Source organism: Carcharhinus amblyrhynchos, chromosome 16 (genome assembly GCF_965287045.1).
Source record: "Carcharhinus amblyrhynchos chromosome 16, sCarAmb.v2.hapA, whole genome shotgun sequence".
NCBI lineage: Eukaryota > Metazoa > Chordata > Chondrichthyes > Carcharhiniformes > Carcharhinidae > Carcharhinus > Carcharhinus amblyrhynchos.
In genome coordinates, this window is record NC_137339.1 from 4713281 (window position 1) to 4733971 (window position 20691).

At 42.6% G+C, this 20691-nt stretch overlaps 1 protein-coding gene across 1 annotated transcript in view; it reads left to right on the forward strand.

The window, feature by feature from the left end:
* Nucleotides 1-3470: 3470 nt before the first annotated feature.
* Nucleotides 3471-20691, forward strand: part of eif2s2 (eukaryotic translation initiation factor 2, subunit 2 beta) — a 56618-nt gene continuing 39397 nt past the window's right edge. Inside the window, exons 1-2 of the mRNA XM_080204601.1 lie at nucleotides 3471-3622; nucleotides 15430-15613. Of these exons, the coding sequence (XP_080060727.1) occupies nucleotides 3608-3622; nucleotides 15430-15613 (199 nt within the window). The 5' untranslated portion in view covers nucleotides 3471-3607. The remainder of the gene's footprint in view (nucleotides 3623-15429; nucleotides 15614-20691) is intronic.

The following is a 20691-nucleotide window of genomic DNA, read 5'->3' on the forward strand; positions in this document are numbered from 1 at the left end:
TTAGGATCAGAAATGCATTAACTGAGAGTTAGGTCCAGACTTTGTTGAACTTCCTCTACCATAGAATGAGTGCAACAAAGGTTCACCAGATTAATCTCTGGGATGGCAGGTTTGAGAAAAGTGGGTTTGTATTTCCTAGGGCTTCTCAGAATGAGAGGTGATCAAATTGAGACTTCCAAAATTCTTACAAGTTACGACAAGGTAGATGTAGGTAGGATATGGTAGAGTGGTAAGACGGGAACCGGGGACACAGTCTCCAAATATAGCTCAGCCTTCAACACTATTATTTCCACGAAACTCATCTCCAAACTCCGTGGCCTGGGCCTTGGCACCTTCCTCTGCGACTGGATCCTGAACTTCCCAATGGAAGGGGCGGCACAGTAGCACAGTGGTTAGCACTGCTGCTTCACAGCTCCAGGGTCCTGGGTTTGATTCCCGGCTCGGGTCACTGTCTGTGTGGAGTTTGCACATTCTCCTCGTGTCCGTGTGGGTTTCCTCAGGGTACTCCAGTTTCCTCTCACAGTCCAAAGATGTGCACGTTAGGTTGATTGACCATGCTAAGAAATTGCCCCTTAGTGTCCAGGAATGCATAGCTTTGAGGGATTAGTGGGTACAATATGTAGGGATATGGAGGTAGGGCCTGGGTGGGATTGTGTTCAGTGTAGACTTGATGGGCCGAAGGGCCTCTTTCTGCACTGTAGGGTTCTGTGGTTCTTAACTCTAACCACAATCAGTAAGGATAGGCAACAACACCTCCTCCATGGTCATCCTTAACACTGGTGCCCATAAGACTGTGTTCTCACCCCCCTACTATCCTCCTTATACACCTATGACTGTGTGGCCAAATTCCCCTCCAACTCGATTTTCACTTTTGCTGATGACACCGCTGTAGTGGATCGGATCTCAAACAATGGTGAGACAGAATACAGGAATGAGATAGAGAATCTGGTGAACTAGTGCGGTGACAATAATCTCTTCCTCAATGTCAACAAAGCAAAGGAGATTGTCATTGACTTCAGGAAGCGTAAAGGAGAACATGCCCCTATCTACATAAATGGGGATGAAGTAGAAAGTGTCGAGAGCTTCAAGGTTTTAGGTGTCCAGATTACCAACAACCTGTCCTGGTCCCCCCATGCCAACACTATAGTTAAGAAAGCCACCAACTTTCTCCTCTACTTTCTCAGAAGACTAAGGGAATTTGGCATGTCTGCTATGACTCTCACCAACCTTTACTCAACTTCAAAACAGACATTTTACAGCCTTCAGGACTCAACGGTAAGTTCAACAACTTCAGATTGTGACCATTCTCCTCCTTTTTATATCCCATACATCTATGTCTCAATGCAAACCTCCTAATGGTCATCCATTTGCTGTTCTAAATTTCCTACACTTTTGTTGCAATCCAAGGCCATCCCCACACCTCCACTTCTTGTCTTCAAACAACTGCACAATCTCAAACAGACCATTGTTCGCAGCAAACGGCCCAGCCTTCAGGAGAACAGTGACCGCAACACCACACAACTCTGCCATAGCAACCTCTGCAAGATGTGCCAGATCATCAACATGGATGCCATCATCTCAAGTGAGAACACTATCCACCAGGTACATACAATACATACTCTTGCAATTCAGTCAGTGTTGTGTCCTAATACGCTGCAGGAAAGGATGTCCCGAGGCATGGCACATTGGGGAGACCGTGCAGAGGCAACAACAATGGATGAATGAACATCCCTCAACAATCACCAGGCAAGAGTGTTTTCTCAGTCGGGGAACACTTCAGTAGTCACAGGCATTCAGCCTCTGATCTTCAGGTAAGCGTTCTCCAAGGTGGCTTTCATGACACACGACAATGCAGAATCACTGAGCAGAAACTGTTAGCCAAGTTCCACACACATGAGCACAGCCTCAATCGGGATCTTGTGTTCATGTTACACTACCTGTAACCACCACGACTTGTCTGGGCTTGCAAAATCTCACTAACTGTTCTGGCTGGAGACAATATTCACCTCTTTTATCTGTGCTTGGCCACCTCTTCACTCACATTGTCTATACCTTTAAGACTTGATTACCTGTAAAGACTTGCATTCCAACCATTGTTTTGTAAATGGAGTTTGTCTCTGTATATGTCTTGTTTGTGAACACAACTCCTCACTCACCTGATGAAGGAGCCTGAGACTCCGAAAGCTTGTGCTGCCAAATAAACTTGCTGAACTTTAACCTGGTGTTGTGAGACTTCTTATTGTGCTTACCCCAGTCCAATACTGGCATCTCCACATCACAGCATTTATTGCCCATCCCTAGTTTCCTGAGGACAGTTAACAGTCAACCACATTGCTATGGCTCTGGAGTCACATGTAGGCTAGGCTGGGAAAGGAGATTTCTATCCCTAAAGGACATTGTGAGAAGTCTTGCAATACCAGGTTAAAACCCAACAGTTTTATTGGAATCACGAGCTTTTGGAGCGCTGCTCCTTCCTCAGGTAAGCAGTGCTCGAAAAGCTTGTGATTCCAAATAAACCTGTTGGACTTTAACCTGGTGTTGTGAGACTTCTTACTGTGCCCACCCTAGTCCAATGTGGGCATTAAAGAACATTAGTGAATCAGATGTTTTTTTCTGGCAATCGACAGTGGTAATCAGTAGATTCTTAATTCCAGATTTGATGAAAAAAATCAAATTCAAATTCCACCATTGAACCCAAGTCCTCAGAACATTAGCTGAGTTTCTGGATTAATAGTCTAGCAACAATACCACGAGCCAATCACCTCCCTCCCCTTCCATTTTGTAGCACTTTGAATTGAATTTATTTACTATTGTCACATGTATTGTGATACAGTGAAAAGTGTTGTTTCTTGCGAGCTGTTACAGACAAAACACTTGGCCCACAGCCTTGTATGCCTTGGCATTGCAAGCACACATCTAAATAGTTTTTATTTAGATTGTTGCTGCCAGACATCTTTACTCCTATACATTAATTCCCTTACAATGAAAGCCAAAACACAATTTGCTTTCCTCATTGAGCATTGCACCTGGATGCTAGCTTTCAGTAACTTCATTGCAGGGTTAATGTAAGCCTACTTGTGACACTAATAAATGAACTTAAAATTTTTAGTGACTCATGAACAAGGGCACTCAGGTCTGTGAGGACACCAACATTTGCTAATTTCTCACCATTCAAGAAATGTTCTGTTTTGTCTACCAAATTGGATAAACTGCCAGTCACTGACATGTGATACTGACTACCATGTAGTACTATCACCCAGTCTCTGGTTCATTCTGCAGCACAGGCGCTTGCGCACTAATGCTCCTGCCTGCAGCGCACATGTCAAATGTGCACATGCGCAGTGCGCTGGGCTGATGCAATGCTCGGTCAAGGGAGTTGGGACCGTGACGTCATGTTGACTGACAGGGTTAGGGACCAATCAGAGTGAAGGGGCCGGTGTGATGTTGACCAATGGTGATGGGGTGTGGGCGGGTCCTGTGTGCTTGGGCAGTGACAGCGGAGTCGGTGAAGCGACGGAGCCGTTTGTCCGGCAGATAACTCAACCAAACCTGTCCAAATACCACTCAGTTAGCGAAGGAAGAGTGCAGAGCAGCCCGGGGAGCCGCCATGTCAGGAGACGAGGTCTGTTTGAGGCGCTGCGGGGTTTGAATTTTCAAGTTGAATGGGGATCAGGCCTCGGGCTCCGGTAGATGTGGAGCCGCGCAGGTGTGAGCCGGCGGCCGGTGCTGGGGTGGGCGTGGAGTCGGGGGCCTGAGGCCTACCCGGCCTGTCACTCCCTCACGCGCTCGCTGTTGATTTGTTTCTCTTTAACCGTTCTACCCAGTTTAAAGGGCAAAACTGAACTTCTTAGTTACAGGGGATAAATTATCCCCCCTCCCATCCTGATATCAGCGCTTTCTTTTGGTTTCACGCATTCAGTCTCCCCTTCCCTCATTTACTTTCAGCGGTATCACAGGCTATCCCGACCACACGAGATGACCGTGCCCAGATTAATGCCTGGGTGTGCATTAGATGCCCATTAGACACTGTAGAAGTTCAAATCCCACTTGCATGAATTCTGTAATTTAAATTCAGTATGGAATGGTAGCTGGAAGGAAGGAAAATAAGTAATCATAAAAGATGTGAAGTTATTGTAAATGTTCTTAATTGAAGGAAATTTTTCATGTTCTCAAATTCACCAAGGAGGCATCTCAGTAACTTTTTTGGAAGAACTTGAGGCTTGTCTGTAAATGTTGCCCAGGTCATTGGAATAATTCTGAAAAAGCTTTTCCAGTTAGAATTTGTATCAGTCTGCAGTTTAAACTTCTCCCCCACTGATTTCACGCTCCCCCCCCCCAAAAAAAAAATCATTTGTAACACTTAAGTTTGTAAAGGATGACTAAGATAATGGAGGGATAAATTGGAATATGGGTGTGCTAGTTTTAGCAACAAATGTAAAAACAGGTAATACTTCTGTTAGTAAGTAGCTCAAGTAAATGTTAGTCTTTTGGGTGACGAGACTGGGGAATTAATGGATAAGAAACGGCAGAGATTCTGAACATGTATTTTGCATCTGTCTGGAAGAAGCATTTGGAGTAAAAGAAAATAAAGGGGGGGGGAGAAATAGTGCTAGGAAACCAGTGGGAATAATAAAGGCTGGTAAGTTCCCTTGGATTTGATTTTTATTATTGTCACCTGTATTAACATACAGTGAAATGTATTGTTTCTTGCATGCTATACAGATAAAATATACTGTTCATAGAGAAAGAAATGAGAGAGTGCAGAATGTAGTGTTACAGACGTAGGATGTAGACAAAGATCAACTTAATGCAAGGTAAGTCCGTTTAAAAGTCTGATGGCAGCAGGGAAGAAGCTGTTCTTGAGTCAGTTGGTATGTGACCTCAGACTTCTGTATCCTTTTTCCTGAAGGAAGAAGGTGGAAGAGAGAATGTCCGGGGTGCATGGGGTCCTTAATTATGCTGACTGCTTTGCCAAGACAGTGGGAAGTGTAGACAGTATCAGTGGATGGGATAATATTGTGTGATGGATTGGGCTACATTCACAACCTTTTGTAGTACCTTGCAGTCTTGGGCAGAGCAGGAGCCATACCAATATGTGATACAACCAGAAAGAATGCTTTCTATCGTGCATCTGTAAAAATTGGTGGAAGTTGTAGCTGAGATGCCAAATTTCCTTAGTTTTCTGAGAAAGTATGGACTGCATCCTAGGGTCATGAAGGAACTCTAAAGATAGTGATTGCATTGATTCTAATCTTCCCTAATTCTCTAAATTCTGAATAGTTCTCAGCAGATTGGAAAAATGGAAATATAACTTTTTGACTCGAGCAAGGATGGAGACAGAACGTGTGAGCACACGAAATAGGAACCAAAGTGGGCTATTCAAGCCTTTAAGCCTGCTCCGCCATTCTGTTTGTGTTGAATTCCGCATCCCCCATCGAGCAACTTGGCTCATGCCATTCTCCAACCCTTTTCGCATTGTCTTACAATTTTTTTTCCCCTTAAGTACTTATCCATTTCCTCTTTAGAGTCATGATTGTATCTGTCTTGATCCATTCCAGATCTTAACTGTTTGCTATATAAAGAAAATCCTCAAGTTGTTGGTTCTTTTCTCAGTTGCTTTCAGTTAATGACCTCTGGTTCTTATGCTTCCACTATTGGAAGAGATTCTATCTACTCTTTCTTACTATTGTACTCTGGCTCTGTTCGACCTCCAGTACTAAGTGAGCAAACATTTTCTCTAGCTAAATATTGGGAAGAATGATTTGGGCCCTGCCACAAACTCTTCTTCCTAACCACTGACTCTATCCCTTTCACTGCCAACTTCCTGAGGCTGAACCAGATTGTTCACAACTTTGGTATCCTGCCTAACCCTGCAGTGAACCTCCAATCAACACAAACTCACTGCCTTATTCTGATATTTGACTGAACCTCTTTTTCAGCTCATCTGTTGTGGAAACCCTCATTTGTAATTTGTTAACTCAAGACTTGACTATTCTAAGGGACTACTGGCTGCCTTACATAATTAATGAAGTCATCCAAAACTCCTTCCCATGTGCAAACTTGCACCAACTCAAATTCACCCATTTATCCCTGCGTTCATTGAACTTCAATGGCACATTCTTGTTTTCAGATCCCTCCACAGCCTCACCCCTCCCTAACCCTGTAATCTCTATCAGTCCAACAACCCATGTTTTCTATTATTTCTGTTTGTTCTTTGTAGCCATGATGTTCTCTATGTGACCTGTCTTCTATTGCTATGAGCCCCACATCTGTGCGGTTTTGAAGCAACATTGCTGCAAACCTCTTGAGATATCTGTGCTCCAATCCTGAGCATCCCAAACCTTCACAAACATAAGAACATAAGAAATAGGAGCAGGAGTGGGCCATCTGGCCCTTCGAGCCTGCCCCGCCATTCAATAAGATCATGGCTGATCTGTCATGGCTCAGTTCCACATTCCCGCCCTCTCCCCATAACCCTTAATCCCCTCTCTTATCAAAAACCCATCAACCCTCTTCTTAAAAATATTTAGCGAGGTAGCCTCCACCACTTCAACAGGCAGAGAATTCCAGAGATTCACCACCCTTTGAGTGAAGCCTCCTATGTTTTGGCATGAGGGTCCCCAATTAATGCCCATACCTTGCATACAATTTAACATGTATAATTAACATTCTGTTCTTTAAAAATGAGTTAATATGTATAACTTAGAACCATATATCTCTGCAGTGCAGAAGGTGGCCATCTGCTCTATTGAGTGTGCATCGACTCTTCAAAAGAGCATCTCACCAGGTCCTACCCTATCACCATAACCCCACGCGTAACCCACGTTAATTCACCTAACCTACATATCTTCAGTCATGAAGGGGCAATTTAGCATGGCCAGTCTAGGCAACCTGCATATCTTTGGATTGTGGGAGGAAATTGAAGCACTCGGGGGGACCCCATGCAGACACAGCAAGAACGTGTATACTGCACACAGTCGCCCAAGGCTGGAATTGAAACCAGGTCCCTGGCACTATTTGGCAGCAGTGCTAATCACTGTGCTGCCCTTGTACTTTTTGTGGAAAAACAACCCAACAGCCTACTTAACTACTCAGAACCTTAAGGTTTTGAAATTAACTGATTAGTCGAGAGGTGGCCTGAAACAATTAAATTGCCATGTTAGATTAGTACTGTCTTGCCATCAGGACCAATGATAGTTCAATTCTCTCTGCTGCCCCCTCACTTGGGCAGCATGACTGATGATCCCTCCGATGTTATTTTCACCCATTTGGTAGTGAACTGAGCCCCAAGTCACGTTTGTGCGCTGTACTTTCAGTAAAGATTGTGAGTGAGTTTTCCATTTTGCAGTGTTGTACTATCGGAGTCATGATGTGGAGTTGCCAGCATTGGACTGGGATAGGCACAGTAAGTAGTCTCAACACCAGGTTAAAGTCCAACAGGTTTATTTGGTAGCACGACCTTTCGGAGCATTGCCCCTTCATCAACAGTCATCTATGGACAAGCCCTCCGTGTACACAAGATCTGCTCAGATGAAAATCGCAGTAGAAATCTGCAGATGCTGAAAGATGCCCTTTTAAGAACAGGAGATGGTGCTCAACTCATCGATCAACAGTTCCAATGTGCCACAGTGGAAAAACCGCACCAATCTCCTCAGAAGGCAAACATGGGACATGGCGGACAGAGTACTCTTTGCTGTCTAATACTTACCTGGAGCGGAAAAGCTACAATGTCTTTTCCAGAGCCTTCAACATGTCATTGACAACAAACTTCTTGCCATCCCCACACCTCCATTACTTACCTTCAAACAATTGCACAACCTCAAACAGACCATTGTTCGCAGCAAACTATCCAGCCTTCAGGAGAACAGTGACTATAACACCACACAACCTTGCCACAGCAACCTCTGCAAGATGTACTAGATCATCGATACACATGCCATCATCTCACATGAGAACACCATCCACCAGGTACACGGTACATACTCTCATGACTCAGCCAACATTGTCTACTTGATATGCTGCAGCAAAGGATGTCCCGAGGCATGGTACACTGGGGAGACCATGCAGGCGCTATGACAATGGATGAATGAACACTGCTCAACAATCACTAGGCAGAAGTGTTCCCTTCCTGTCAGGGAACACTTCAGTCAAGGGCATTCAGCCTCTGATCTTTGGATAAGCGGCCTTCATGACACACAACAACACAGAATTGCTGAGCAGAAATTAATAGCCAAATTTCGTACACATGAGGACAGCCTCAACCGGGGTCTTGGGTTCATGTCACACTAACTGTAACCCTCATGACTTGCCTGGGTTTGCAAAATCTCACTGCCCTGGCTGGATACAGTTCATATCTTTCTTAACCTGTGCTTAACCCTCTCTGCACTCACATTGTCTGCATCTGTAAAGACTTGAATACCTGTTAAGACTCGCATTCCAACCATTGCCTTGTAATTGTGTCTATAAATGCCCTGGTTGTGAATTGAATTCTTCACTCATCTGATGAAGGAGCAGCATTCTGAAAGCTCGTGCTACCAAATAAACCTGTTGGATTTTAACCTGGTGTTATGAGACTACTTACTGTACTAAAGGAGTGATGCACTGATGGTGTGTGTAGATGCATTTATACTGAGGCCTATCTTGGCTTGTGCCACTGATTTAGGAATTTTTTCTGGCGCAGCAGTGGTTGGCACTGCTGCCTTACAGTGCCAGGGACTCGATTCTGATTGTGCTGAATGATAATGTATGGACCTCAGTCATCTTGCCAAATGCCGCTAATGTCAGCATCGAGAAGAGTTGGTTTTAAAAATGTGGTCATGACTTCCAACGATACTACTCCAGGAAAGTTAACGTTTTAATTCATGCTCAGGCTCTGGGTGTCATTGGCAAGGCTGGCATTTAATGTCCATGTTGAGTTACTATTGCGAAGGTGGTCGTGGGCTTACCCCTTGATCCGCTGCAGTCCATGTGGTGAAGGTATACCACAGTGCTATTTGGACTTTGAAGGAAAAGTGCTATTTGTCCTAGTCATGCTGGTGTGTGTGACCTGTAGGAGAACCTTCATGAATCTTTCATGATCCAGCTGCTACTTGACCTCCGTACATAATGGGTGTTCTCTGATTTATAGCTTAAACCCTCCTGCACCATCCAGCTCTTTTAACATCGTCTTCCAGTTTAACATGTTTTACAAAGCAATTCATTTCAGCGTTTAGATTTTATGCAGGTAAGGAGTTGGGGTGCTCAAACACTGTGTAACACTTAATTCCATACCTGACATTGCACATTTTGTGAGCATTCTGCTTATGAGTTTGTTATGGTTCAGGTCAGAAACACCAAAGTATTTTATGATCCAGGCAGGTTTCATAAGTTTTGCATCTTGAATTTGGCTAAGATAAGCATGATATGATTCAAATGATCCGCTAGGGAGCTTTTATCAAACAAAGTTTATTTAAGAATATAGTTAACATATATGGAAAGAAAATTAGCAATGGCAAAAACAAAACAACCAAGATAATGTATAACCCTCAACAAATGCATCTAAAATATTCCGATCAAACAAACCCTTGCCATAGACAAAACCTTTTAAACCTGTTCAACGCAGCAAAGAGTAAAGCTCAGGTGATATTGAAATTATAAACTGTCTTGTAAGTTCTAGTAGTTCTCTTGACACACCTAGAACTGTTTGAAGTTAGAACAGTTTCTCAGACTCCCAGGTAGACTCTAGTCAAGCCACTAACAGCAGATTTTCTACTTCAGGAAGACAAATCTTGCTTCCAGTTAACAGCAGAATTTTCAGAACCAGGGGGAGAGAGAGAGAGAGAGAGACTTTTCTTCAGCTTAATGCCCCTTCTAAAATTAACCTTTGGCTTAGAACTGGAAGTAAAAGAGTTCTTGTCATCTAACCCACCAACCAGTTTTCCTCTTAACAGTGCAGAGTCATAAAACTAATCTCAAAGTATCTGAGGCCCCCATTTAAACCACTTAAAAAGCAATAAAAGGACATCTGGTAGACAGCCCCGCAGCAGTGAGAAACACTGAAGCTGTGAGAGCTCCAGAGATCATGATTTTAAAAAAACCTTTCTTGAAGATACATTAATGTTACATTTCTTAGTTTTTCTTATCTAGCTGTGTAGTCCTGCAGTTTTGAAGTGTTATTAGTTTCCTTGGTGAGACTTCTCGAGCATAGGCAGTCCCACTGCTATTGCCTAATTTATATGCAACATTGTATGAATTCGGAGGTTTGTGAAGCAGGACATTTTCTTCCATAGTACAGTCAGAGCATATCAAATAATTAGATAAAATTACAAAGTGAATGTCTGCTGTTTTAATCTTGTCAGGACTTCAAATTTTATGGTGCACTTAAACCAAGAATTCAGGTCCTTAAGTTATGATCTTTACATTAAAGTAATAAATCGTGGGGAGGGTGATGTGAGCATGGGAGTGACTGTTCTCAAGCTCTGGTTCTACTCCGCTTTTAATCTATTTTTTATCTTGATTCACAACCCATAATTATTTGATCCTGATACATATGATCTCTTACATTCCTGGAAGATTCTAGCAAAGTTTTGGTGATGGGAAGCTGCGTGAAGTCAAGAAATCCCTTGTTTGATTGAGGTGGTTGGAAATAGTCAGGATGGGGCCGAGTTTGCAGTGGTGATTTTGCTGCTAAGCAGGCCCAAGCTTTGGCGCACCATGTTGATGGTTGCCGTTGAATGAAGTTATGGGACTGTCTTCACACTCCAGACTGTTAGTGCTCACATCAATGAACTGAGAGATATTCTGAAAAAAATGAAGCGGAGAAGGGAATCCTGTCAGTCGAGATGGCAATTTTCCTTGATGAAGGCTCACCTTCAGTCCTTCGAAATCCTGCTGCGTGGTATGTAGAACATCCTGGTTGATTCGGGGAGATGAGGCTGGAGAAGAAGTATCCATGTGTGTGATCTCCCAAGGGAATGGAGGATGAATTGGCCAAGTTTGAGAATTGGCTGTTATGCTTTCACAATCTCAGTTTGAGGGCTGGGTGTCTCGAGTCCAATGGAATATATTGTATCTAGTCTTCGAAGCCTGGGGTTGATCAGAGACTCTGACCACTGGTCATGACATTGTCTTGTCCTCTGTCAGTTGACAAGGGATGCAGATGGCCAGGTGTGCTGGGCCTTCACCACCCTTCGGAGCATAGGTTTCTCTTTACCAGGCTTCAGGAGAACAAAATGGCAAAGACTTTGAAATTTTGGATAGATCCAGGGTGTTTCTCAATGATTCTGTCATGGCTTTGGCCTTTTCAAGCTTGTGAGCGGTGATATTGTCTTGCTGTTAATTGTTAATCCTGAACTTTGTTCCCTTGTGATTATACTCCTGATTTAGTGATGTTGTCTTTTTATCCTGACGAGCATAGAGGCATTTGTTGCCTGTTATACTACGAAAATGGATTGTCCATTTTATCTCTTTGATAGTATTCAATCTAGGTTGCTCTGATGGTGGAACGAGGGAGGCCTTATTTTAATTTACATTAGTGTTTGCATTCAATCTTGCTTTAATGGGTGGTACCGGGGAAGCGAGGTGGGTGAGAGGGTCTGCCCACCTTGCTCCTGGCCCTGTGTTGAATCCCAGTTTTTGATTTCAGTGTTTCGGCTATATAGGGCATTGGTGAGGCCGCAGCTGGAGTACTGTGTGCAGTTTTGGGCGCCACACCTGCGCAAAGATATTTTGGCCTTGGAGGGAGTGCAGAGGAGGTTTACTAGGCTGATACCAGAGTTGAGGGGGTTGAGCTATGAGGAGAGGCTGAATAAACTGGGCTTGTACTCGTTAGAGGTTAGAAGAATGAGGGGAGATCTCATTGAGACGTATAAGATGATGAATGGGATGGATAGGATAGAGGTGGAGAGACTCTTCCCGCTCAAAAAAGACAGTAGGACTAGGGGGCACAGCCTCAAGATAAAAGGGGGGCGGTTTAGAACGGAGTTGAGGAGGAACTTCTTCACTCAAAGGGTGGTGAATCTCTGGAATTCTCTGCCCGTTGAAGTGGTGGAGGCTGCCTCGCTAAATATTTTTAAGACGCAGGTTGATGGGTTTTTGATAAGAGAGGGGATTAAGGGTTATGGGGAGAGGGCGGGAAAGTGGAACTGAGCAGCGACAGATCAGCCATGATCTTATTGAATGGCAGGGCAGGCTCGAAGGGCTAGATGGCCTACTCCTGCTCCTATTTCTTATTATGTTCTTATTATTATATTTCCTTGTTTGGGCATTATTTGAGTGTGTTCTGAGTTGCTTGAATGAATGGGGATTGTACATTACTTACCCGGTTTTTTTTATATGCTGTAATCTTTGTAGACTTTCACTGAGGGAGTTTTTTCTTGGTGCATTTATCTTTATAGATGAAATGGGTAGCGTCACAGCAGGGTGGTGGGTAGGTGGTTTAGTATAGAGGTGCTTGGTATGGCCTTAAGTCCTCATTATGGTTGTGAAAAACTCCCATTAGAACTATTGTGTTTTTCTTTTAAATGTTATCTTGGGATTAAGGAATCCTTACTTGTCTCCTATGAAGGTACAGACAGATCATGTATCCTGGTAAAGACTGGGTTTTTTCTGTCATGGGCACCTCTGGTATTGGAGTGTGAGAATTATGTACTGCCCAGCGTAGTTGGTTAATCCTTGTATATCTAACCTTTTTGGGTTGGTCTGTTCTGTATTTACTTGGTTGTTTTGGACAATGGTTCCTTGATTATTTGGCTTAAAGAATGTCCAATGGAAATATCATGTTGTTGTTGTTGTTGTTGTTAGAGTTTCTTTGAAATTCCATCTATTTCCCCTCATTGAAGATGGAACCTAAGTGCTACCTCTGGGGTGTGTCAAGATAGGGGTAGTTTGCTTTTTTTTTACTGTTTAAGATTCATGGGTGTCCTTAACCTGTTGGCCCTTATTCTAATATGTTGTTGGTCCTAGGTTAGGGTAGTAGTATCTGGGTCAGGTGGAGGGTACGTTAGGCAGAGTAGTAAGTCACCCACCACATGTCGCCTTTTGAGGGCTTCTGGGCTACTTTCCTACGTGAGACCTGGTTCCAGTAGGGCTGTAGTATCCTGAACCTTCAATTCAGTATTGTTAAAGTCTTCTGGAATATCCATTCATTGCTTGGAGATCTTGGGATGTTGGATTAGGTCCCAACTGAACTAAGAACAACAAAGTACAGCATGGGAACAGGGTCTTTGGCCCTCCAAGCCTGCGTCAATCATAATGCCCTAAACTAAAAAAACCTGCTGCCCTTACTTGATCCATATTCCTGTTCTTTCTTTATTCATGTAACCATCCAGATGTCTCTCAAATGCTGCTAATGTGCCTGCTTCCACCACCTCAGGCAGTTTGTTTCAGGCACCCAACACTCTGCGTGAAAAACGTCCCGTGCACGTCTCCCTTAAACTTTCCTCCTCTCACGTTGAACCTGTGCCCCTTTGTAATTGACACTTTCACCCTGGGAAAAAGCCCCTGATTCTCCATTATGCCTATGCCTATCATTATTTTGTAGTCTTATGTCAAATCTCCCTTCAGTCTCTGTTTTCACTGGAAAGACAATCGGCTTATTCGACCTCTCATAGCCAACACCCTCACAACCGGGCTGCATCCTGCTGAAACTTCTTTTCACTCTCTCTCCAAAGTGTCCAAGTCCTTTTGGTAGTGGTGACCGGAACTACATGCAATACTCCAGATGCTGTCTAAGCAAGGTTTTATATAGCTGCAACATGATTTCTCAGCTCCTAATCTCAGTGTCCCAGCTGATGAACGCAAGCATAACAAGTGCTTTCTTAATCACCTTGGCCACTGTGTCACTTCTTAGAGAACTGTCGACTTGCAGTCCCAGATCCCTCTGTTAATATTCCTTAGGGTTCTGCCACTTAACAGTATAATTCACACCTAAATTTGATCCTCCAAAATGCATCACCCTCACATTTCTCCAACCCATCTATATCCTGTTGTTTTCTGACGATCCCTGGCACTATCAGCAACTCCACCAATCTTTATCTCATCCTCAAAGTTACTAATCAGACCCCACACATTGTCCTCCAGATCATTTATATATACTATAAACAACAGAGGTCCCAGCACTGATCCCTGCAGAACACCACTAGCTACAGATTTCCATTCTGAAAAACACCCATTGCTGCTTTCTTGACTTCTATAACCAAGCCAGTTTTGTATCCTTCTAGCCAGTCCACCCTGAATCCATGTGATTTTGGTTTTTGCACGAGTCTGCCATGAGGACCTTGTCAACACCTTTAAAGCCCATACATCCACAGCCCTTTCCTCATCAATTATCTTTGTCACCTCTTCAAAAAAACTCAATCGGTGAGACATGACCTTCTCCATACAAAACCATGCTGCCTGTCACTAATTAATCCATTTTCTTCCAAATGTGCATATATCCTGCCCCTCAGTATCTTATCCAAAGCTTCTCCATCATTGACATCAGGCTCACTGGCCTATAATTAGTTGGATTTTACCCCACAAGGGATCCCGTATACTGTGTAGCTGTGTCTTTGTTATCCTATGAGGGAGGCTGAGCACCATGGTGGAATGTGATCATGGTTTTATCCTGAGATCCCTCATTCTTTCTAGTGTTCTTCCATTATACATACAAAAGGAGATGACGGCGACTATCACAGAACCATTTGTATGAGCATTTGCTGCTCTTTTCTGTACGTATCTGTGGAATAATCAAACCACTAAATTTTGGGGATTTGTAAAATAGAAAACCTTAAGGATTGATTGAAAAAGAATGGTATCATGTAGATTTCAAATTATGCTTTCTTATTGTATGAGTTCAAAATATGTTGAGTTTTTTAAAAGTCTCCAATATTGCCTTTCGTGCTTCCATAGAAGTTTACCATATGGTGCTTGAATATGGCTTGAAAAATCCATTTAGTAGTTTCCATCAGTTTTGTGCTTGTCTCTCTAATATTTTTCATTTGCCTTAATTTTGTAACCCTGAAACCACCTTCTGAAAGTTGAAGGCCATTGAGTGAGCACTCAATGAGATTACTTGACACTGTAGGGATGGTACTAATGTTAGGCCAAGAACATTGATTAGAACAAAATGTTACACTGTTTTTGTAATGCTTTTAACATTTCTAAAATTCTTTTAACTTTGCACTATGGCCCTTAACATAGTACTTAATGGTTGGAAGCTACTTTCCAGTACATTAATGATCCAGTTGCTTGTATTAATTAAAATAGCTTGCTTTGACTGTAAATTTCAACACATGTATTTAAGAAAATAATTCTGCGCTTAGTGCAAAACAAAAAAAAATTTGCAGTAGCACGACATTTGCTTTGTACCTTGAGCTTTTCTTCTGAAAATGAATTGGGGTGAATTCATATAACTTGTAAATTTTCCAACTGCTGTACCTGATGTAATGTCTGATTATTTTCTCTGAACAGATGATTTTCGATCCCACAATGACCAAGAAGAAGAAGAAAAAGAAGAAGCCTTTCATGCTGGAAGAAGATGGCGTTGAACAACAGACAGAGGAGATGCCAGCAACAGAGTCCAAGGAAACTATAATATCAGAGAGTGTGGAGGAGAAGATTCCAGAGGTAGATGAAGAGGACAACAAGAAGAAAGGTAGGTTTGTAACCCAGTAATTTTTTTAATTGGATGTTATGGAGAGAAGGGGGTTAATTTAAACATCCTTTTTTTTCTTGCTCTCTGCCCATATCAATAAAGAGAAAGATATTTTGATTTCCCCTTTATAAGTAGTGTTTTTTTCCAATTTTGTTTTGAGGTGATTCAATTTCTATCAATAATACCACAGTAAACTTGGGTTAGTTTATTGGCACACAATGAGCACAGAAGGAAGGTAGCAATATTGCCTCCTATTCACTCGTACGGTAAGAGGGGAGAGATAGATAGATTTCGAGGTCTTGTTTTGAGTTCAGAATGAAAAGTCCAATGATGAATTCCTTCACAAAGAGGTCAACTGGCTGAACTGATACTTTATAATTTACTTTTCCAATGGAGTTGTCTTGTGTAGTAAAATAGATACCTAGAGATGAATTAGTCTTGGACGTGAGGAGATGATAGTATATAAGCTCCAATAGAAAGGGGTTGTGGGAAGGGGGATTTCCTCATCTGCTTAGTGGTTGTAAGATGGCAGACTAATTTGCAGTACAGCAAGACAGTACAACTGGTTTGCCCAGCTTGGGGTGGGGGTTTTTATTTCACACAGTTTCCACCTTTACACTTTGGCTTTAACAAAGGGTCTATAAAATAATGAGGGGCATAGATCAGCTAGATAGTCAATATCTTTTCTCAGATGTAGGGGAGTCTAAAACTAGAGGGCATAGGTTTAAGGTGAGAGAAGAGAGATACGAAAGGGTCCAGAAGGGCAATTTTTTTCACACACAGGGTGGTAAGTGTTTGGAACAAGCTGCCAGACGTGGTGGTAGAGGCAGGTATCATGTTGTCTTTTATAAAGCATTTAGATAGTTACATGGCATAGAGGGATATGGGCAAATGCAGGCAATTGGGATTAGTTTAGGGGCTTTAAAAGGGGGCAGCATGGACACAATGGGCCAAAGGGCCTGCTTCCATGCTGTAAACCTCTGACTCTATTCCTTTGTCTGGATTCCTGAGATTGCTAATGTTTCATCATTTTTGTCCTAGTAGACTCCAGTGTCAGGCCTAGCTTGCCAGGTGTGCATGTTCTTGAAATTAGTCTCTGAGCCCACAGGTGGGTTAGCGTTCCTTCAGAGATAATGAGGTGCTAGGTGATGTAATATGCAAATAGCTCTTATTGTTTGAAGGTCACAGGCAGACATGGCTTCAGCTATTTTAAAATATTGTTCAGGTTTGAAATTATAGAAAGCAACTACAAGGATATATTTTCTAATGGCATGTAGCAAGATTTTAGCCCAATTGCATGGAATTCAGTTCAGGAAACCTAACTCTCACTGACTAGGCCCTGAAGCTGAGCTGAAACTTGTCCGTTTTGAGATGTTTCATTATTGCTCCAGAGTTTGGGGTCCTGTCTTGAGGTTTTAGAAGTATGCGGCTCCTGAAGGAAGCAGCCTCTTTTCACCCTGTAGGTTCTGTAAGATAATTGTCAAGTCCTTCCTGTCACCCTCAACATCAAAACTCATTCTCCAAATATTTAAACGTACTGAAAATATTGGCTCTTGTGGGCAGCACAGTGGTTAGCACTGCTGCCTCACAGTGCCAAAGGCCCTGGTTCAATTCTTGGCTTGGGTCATTGTCTGTGTGGAGTCTGCACGTTGTCCCCTTGTCTGTGTGGGTTTCCTCCCACAGTCTGAAAGATGGACTGGTTGGGTGCGTTGACCATGCTAAATTCTCCCTCTGTATACCCAAATAGGCCCTGGAGTGTGACAACATGGGGATTTTCACAGTAGTTTCATTGCAGTGTTGATATAAACCTACTTGTGACACTACTAAATAAATTTTAAAACCTTTTCCCCTCAGAATTCTGTCTTCAGTGGCCTGAGACAGAATTCCATATGTGCTGAGTTCCCTGTGACTTGAGACAGCTAGTCAGTGTGAACAGTTAGGACCTGGACTCACAGCTAGTAGGGTGGGATAACTAAAAAAGATGTTGCAAATTGAATTAATATGAAATGATTTAAAGGTCCTTGAGTCTATTCAAGGTCACTGAAGCAATAGGGTGATAGTAAATGTGGTAAGATGCCATCCAATTTTTGCTCTTCTACCCAGAAAGACCTGTGTTTTTACTCCTGAACTGCTATGGTAGTTGCTGTGCAAAGGATCATGTTGCGAACAGATACTGAAATCCACATTGACACACACAATTGATTTGTTTTGAGTGGCGGTGTGGCTACAATAGATGATGCTGCACCAAAAAAATGAAGCTTTGCTCCTTTCTGCCTTCAGGAGTTTATTAATACCAATTGTTTTCTATTTGGCGCAGCTGGGTTCCGACTCTTATCAGCCTTGCAACATGTCTTTAATTGCTTCAGAATCTGATACCTAACTTTTTTTAATGAAAAAGAGCTGTTCACTTTGATTTCCTTGAGGTATAATCTGCTACCCATTAGTTAGCAGGATAAATGCTTCTTTCATCTGAATGGAGTTTTTGTTCAGAGACAGTGAATAGAGAGGACAGCAAGCGTAGTTTTTTTTTACAATAGTGGTGAAAGTCAATGTGCTTTGTAATGGAGCCCAATGTCCAGTCAGCTTAATGACCATTTGAAAGACCAGGTCCTTTCTGGTGATTTAAATGAAAGTCAAATTGCCTGGCCATCAGTATTTTCTGCAATTGCTATTTGTTCTATTTAAATATTCCATGAGGTAGTTCTTTGGATTCTGGAATAGTTCCTACTGATTGGAGGGTAGCTAATGTGAGCCCACTTTTCAAAAAGGGAGGTAAGGAGAAAACGGGATGGTGGACCAGTGAGTCTAATGTCAGTACTGGGAAAGCTGAAATCTATTATCAAGGATTTCATAACTCAACATTTGGAAGGCAGTGGTATAATCAGACAAAGTCAGCATGGATTTACAAAAGGGAAACCATGCTTGATGAATCTACTGAAATTTTTTGAGGATGTAACTAGTAGAATTGACTAAGGAGAACCAGGGGATGTGATTTATTTAGATTTTCAGAAGACTTTTGACAAGGCCTCACATAATGGACTACTATGTAGAGTTAAAGCACATGGGATTGTAGCTAAAGTATTGAGATGAATAGAAAGCTGGTTAGCAGATAGGAAGCAAAAAGTTGTCATAAATGGGTCTTTTTTCTGATTGACTAGTTCAACAGGCATCAGTGCTAGGACCCTAACTGCTCATATTAGATATGAATGATTTGGAAGAGGGAACTGAATGTATTATTCACAAATTTGCAGATGATACAAAGTTGTGTTGGAAGGTGAGCTTGTGAGGATGATGCAGAGGTGCTCCAGCATGATTTGGACAGGCTGAGCATGTGTTCATCTGTATGACTGATGCAGTATAATGTGGATAAATGAGATTATCCAGTTTGGTAATAATAATAGGAAGACAGATTATTACTTGAATGTATGTAAATTGAGAGGGGTGGATACTGAATGAAACCTTGGTCTCCTCGTGCATCAGTTGCTGAAAGTAAGCGTGCAGGTACAACAAGAAGTAAAGAAAGCAAATGGCATGTTGGCCTTCCTAGCGAAAGGATTTGCGAATAGGGATGTCTTGCTGCAATTCTATAGGGCATTGGTGAGGCCACACCTGGGGTATTGTGTGCAGTTTTGATGTCCTTATCTGAGAAATTATGTCCTTGCTATAGCATGCGTACAGCGAAAATTTACCAGTTTGATCCCTGGGGTTGGCAGGTCTTTCATATGAGGAGAGACTAAGTCGGTCAGGATTATATTCACTGGAGTTTAGAAGAGTGAGAGGGTTCTCGTAGAAACTTACACAATTCTAACAGGGTTAGACAGGGTAGATTCAGAAAGAATGTTGCCAATGGTTGGGGAAGTCATAGTTTGGGGATAAGGGATAAACCTTTTAGAATTGAGGAGAAATTTTTCACCCAGAGGGTGGTGAGTCTGTGGAATTCACTACCACAGAATGTAGATGAGGCCAAAACATTGTTGGATTTCAAGAAGAAATTAATTATAGCCCTTGGGGCTGAAGAGACATGGGGGGCAAGGAGGATTGGGATATCGAATTCGATGATCAGCCATGATCAAAATGAATGATGGTGCAGGCCTGAAGGGCTGAATGGCCTGCTCCTGCTTCGTGTTTCTGTTTATATGTAATGTGGTGGAGTAATAAAGTATTTTTGAAAATTCATCTGACCTCATTCACCTGGTATATATCTAGGAGTCCAATTTGCTGTAAGTCTACTGTGGTTGAGTAGCATTTTTAAAATCTGTTTGTGGGATGTGATTGTCATTGGCTAGACTAGCATTTATTGCCCTTTCCTAGTTGCCCTTCAGAAGTTGATGAGCTGCCTCCTTAAACCACTGCAGTCTCTGAGGTGTAGGTACATCCAGAGTGTCATTGGGAGGAAGTTCTAGGATTTTGATCTAGTGACAATGAAGGAACGATGATAAATTTCCAAGTCTGGATGTGAGTAACTTGCAGGAAACCTCCAGGAACTGGTGCTCCCAGGTCTCTGCTGCTCTTATCCTTCTAGATGATAGCGGTCATGCGTTTGGAAGATGCTATCCAAGGAATCTTGGTGAGTCCCTGCAGTGTTTTTGTTGATCGTACACACTGCTGCCACTGTTGGTGATGGAGGAAGAGGGCAGCAATCGGGCAGGTTGCTCTGTCCTGAATTGTATTGAGCTTCCTCAGTATTGTTGGAGCTGCACTCATAAAATCTTAGTGCAGGAGGAGGCCATTGAGCCTACACCAACAATGATCCTACCTTATCCCAGTAACACAGCATATTTACCCTGCTAATCCCCCTGACACTAAGGGACAATTTAGCATGGCCAATCCACCTAACCTGCAAACCTTTTGAACTCATCCAGGCAAATGGAGAGTATTCCATTACACTGCTGGCTTGTGCCTTGTAGATGAAGGACACTTTGAGGTCGGGAATTGAGTTCCCCACCACAGGATTCCTAAACTTTGACCTGCTCTGGTGCCATATATGGTTAGCCCAGTTCAGTTTCTGGTCAGTGGAAAAGTAGGGAGCTTCAGTGCCAGTAGTGCCATTGAATGTCATGGGGTGATGGTTAGATTCT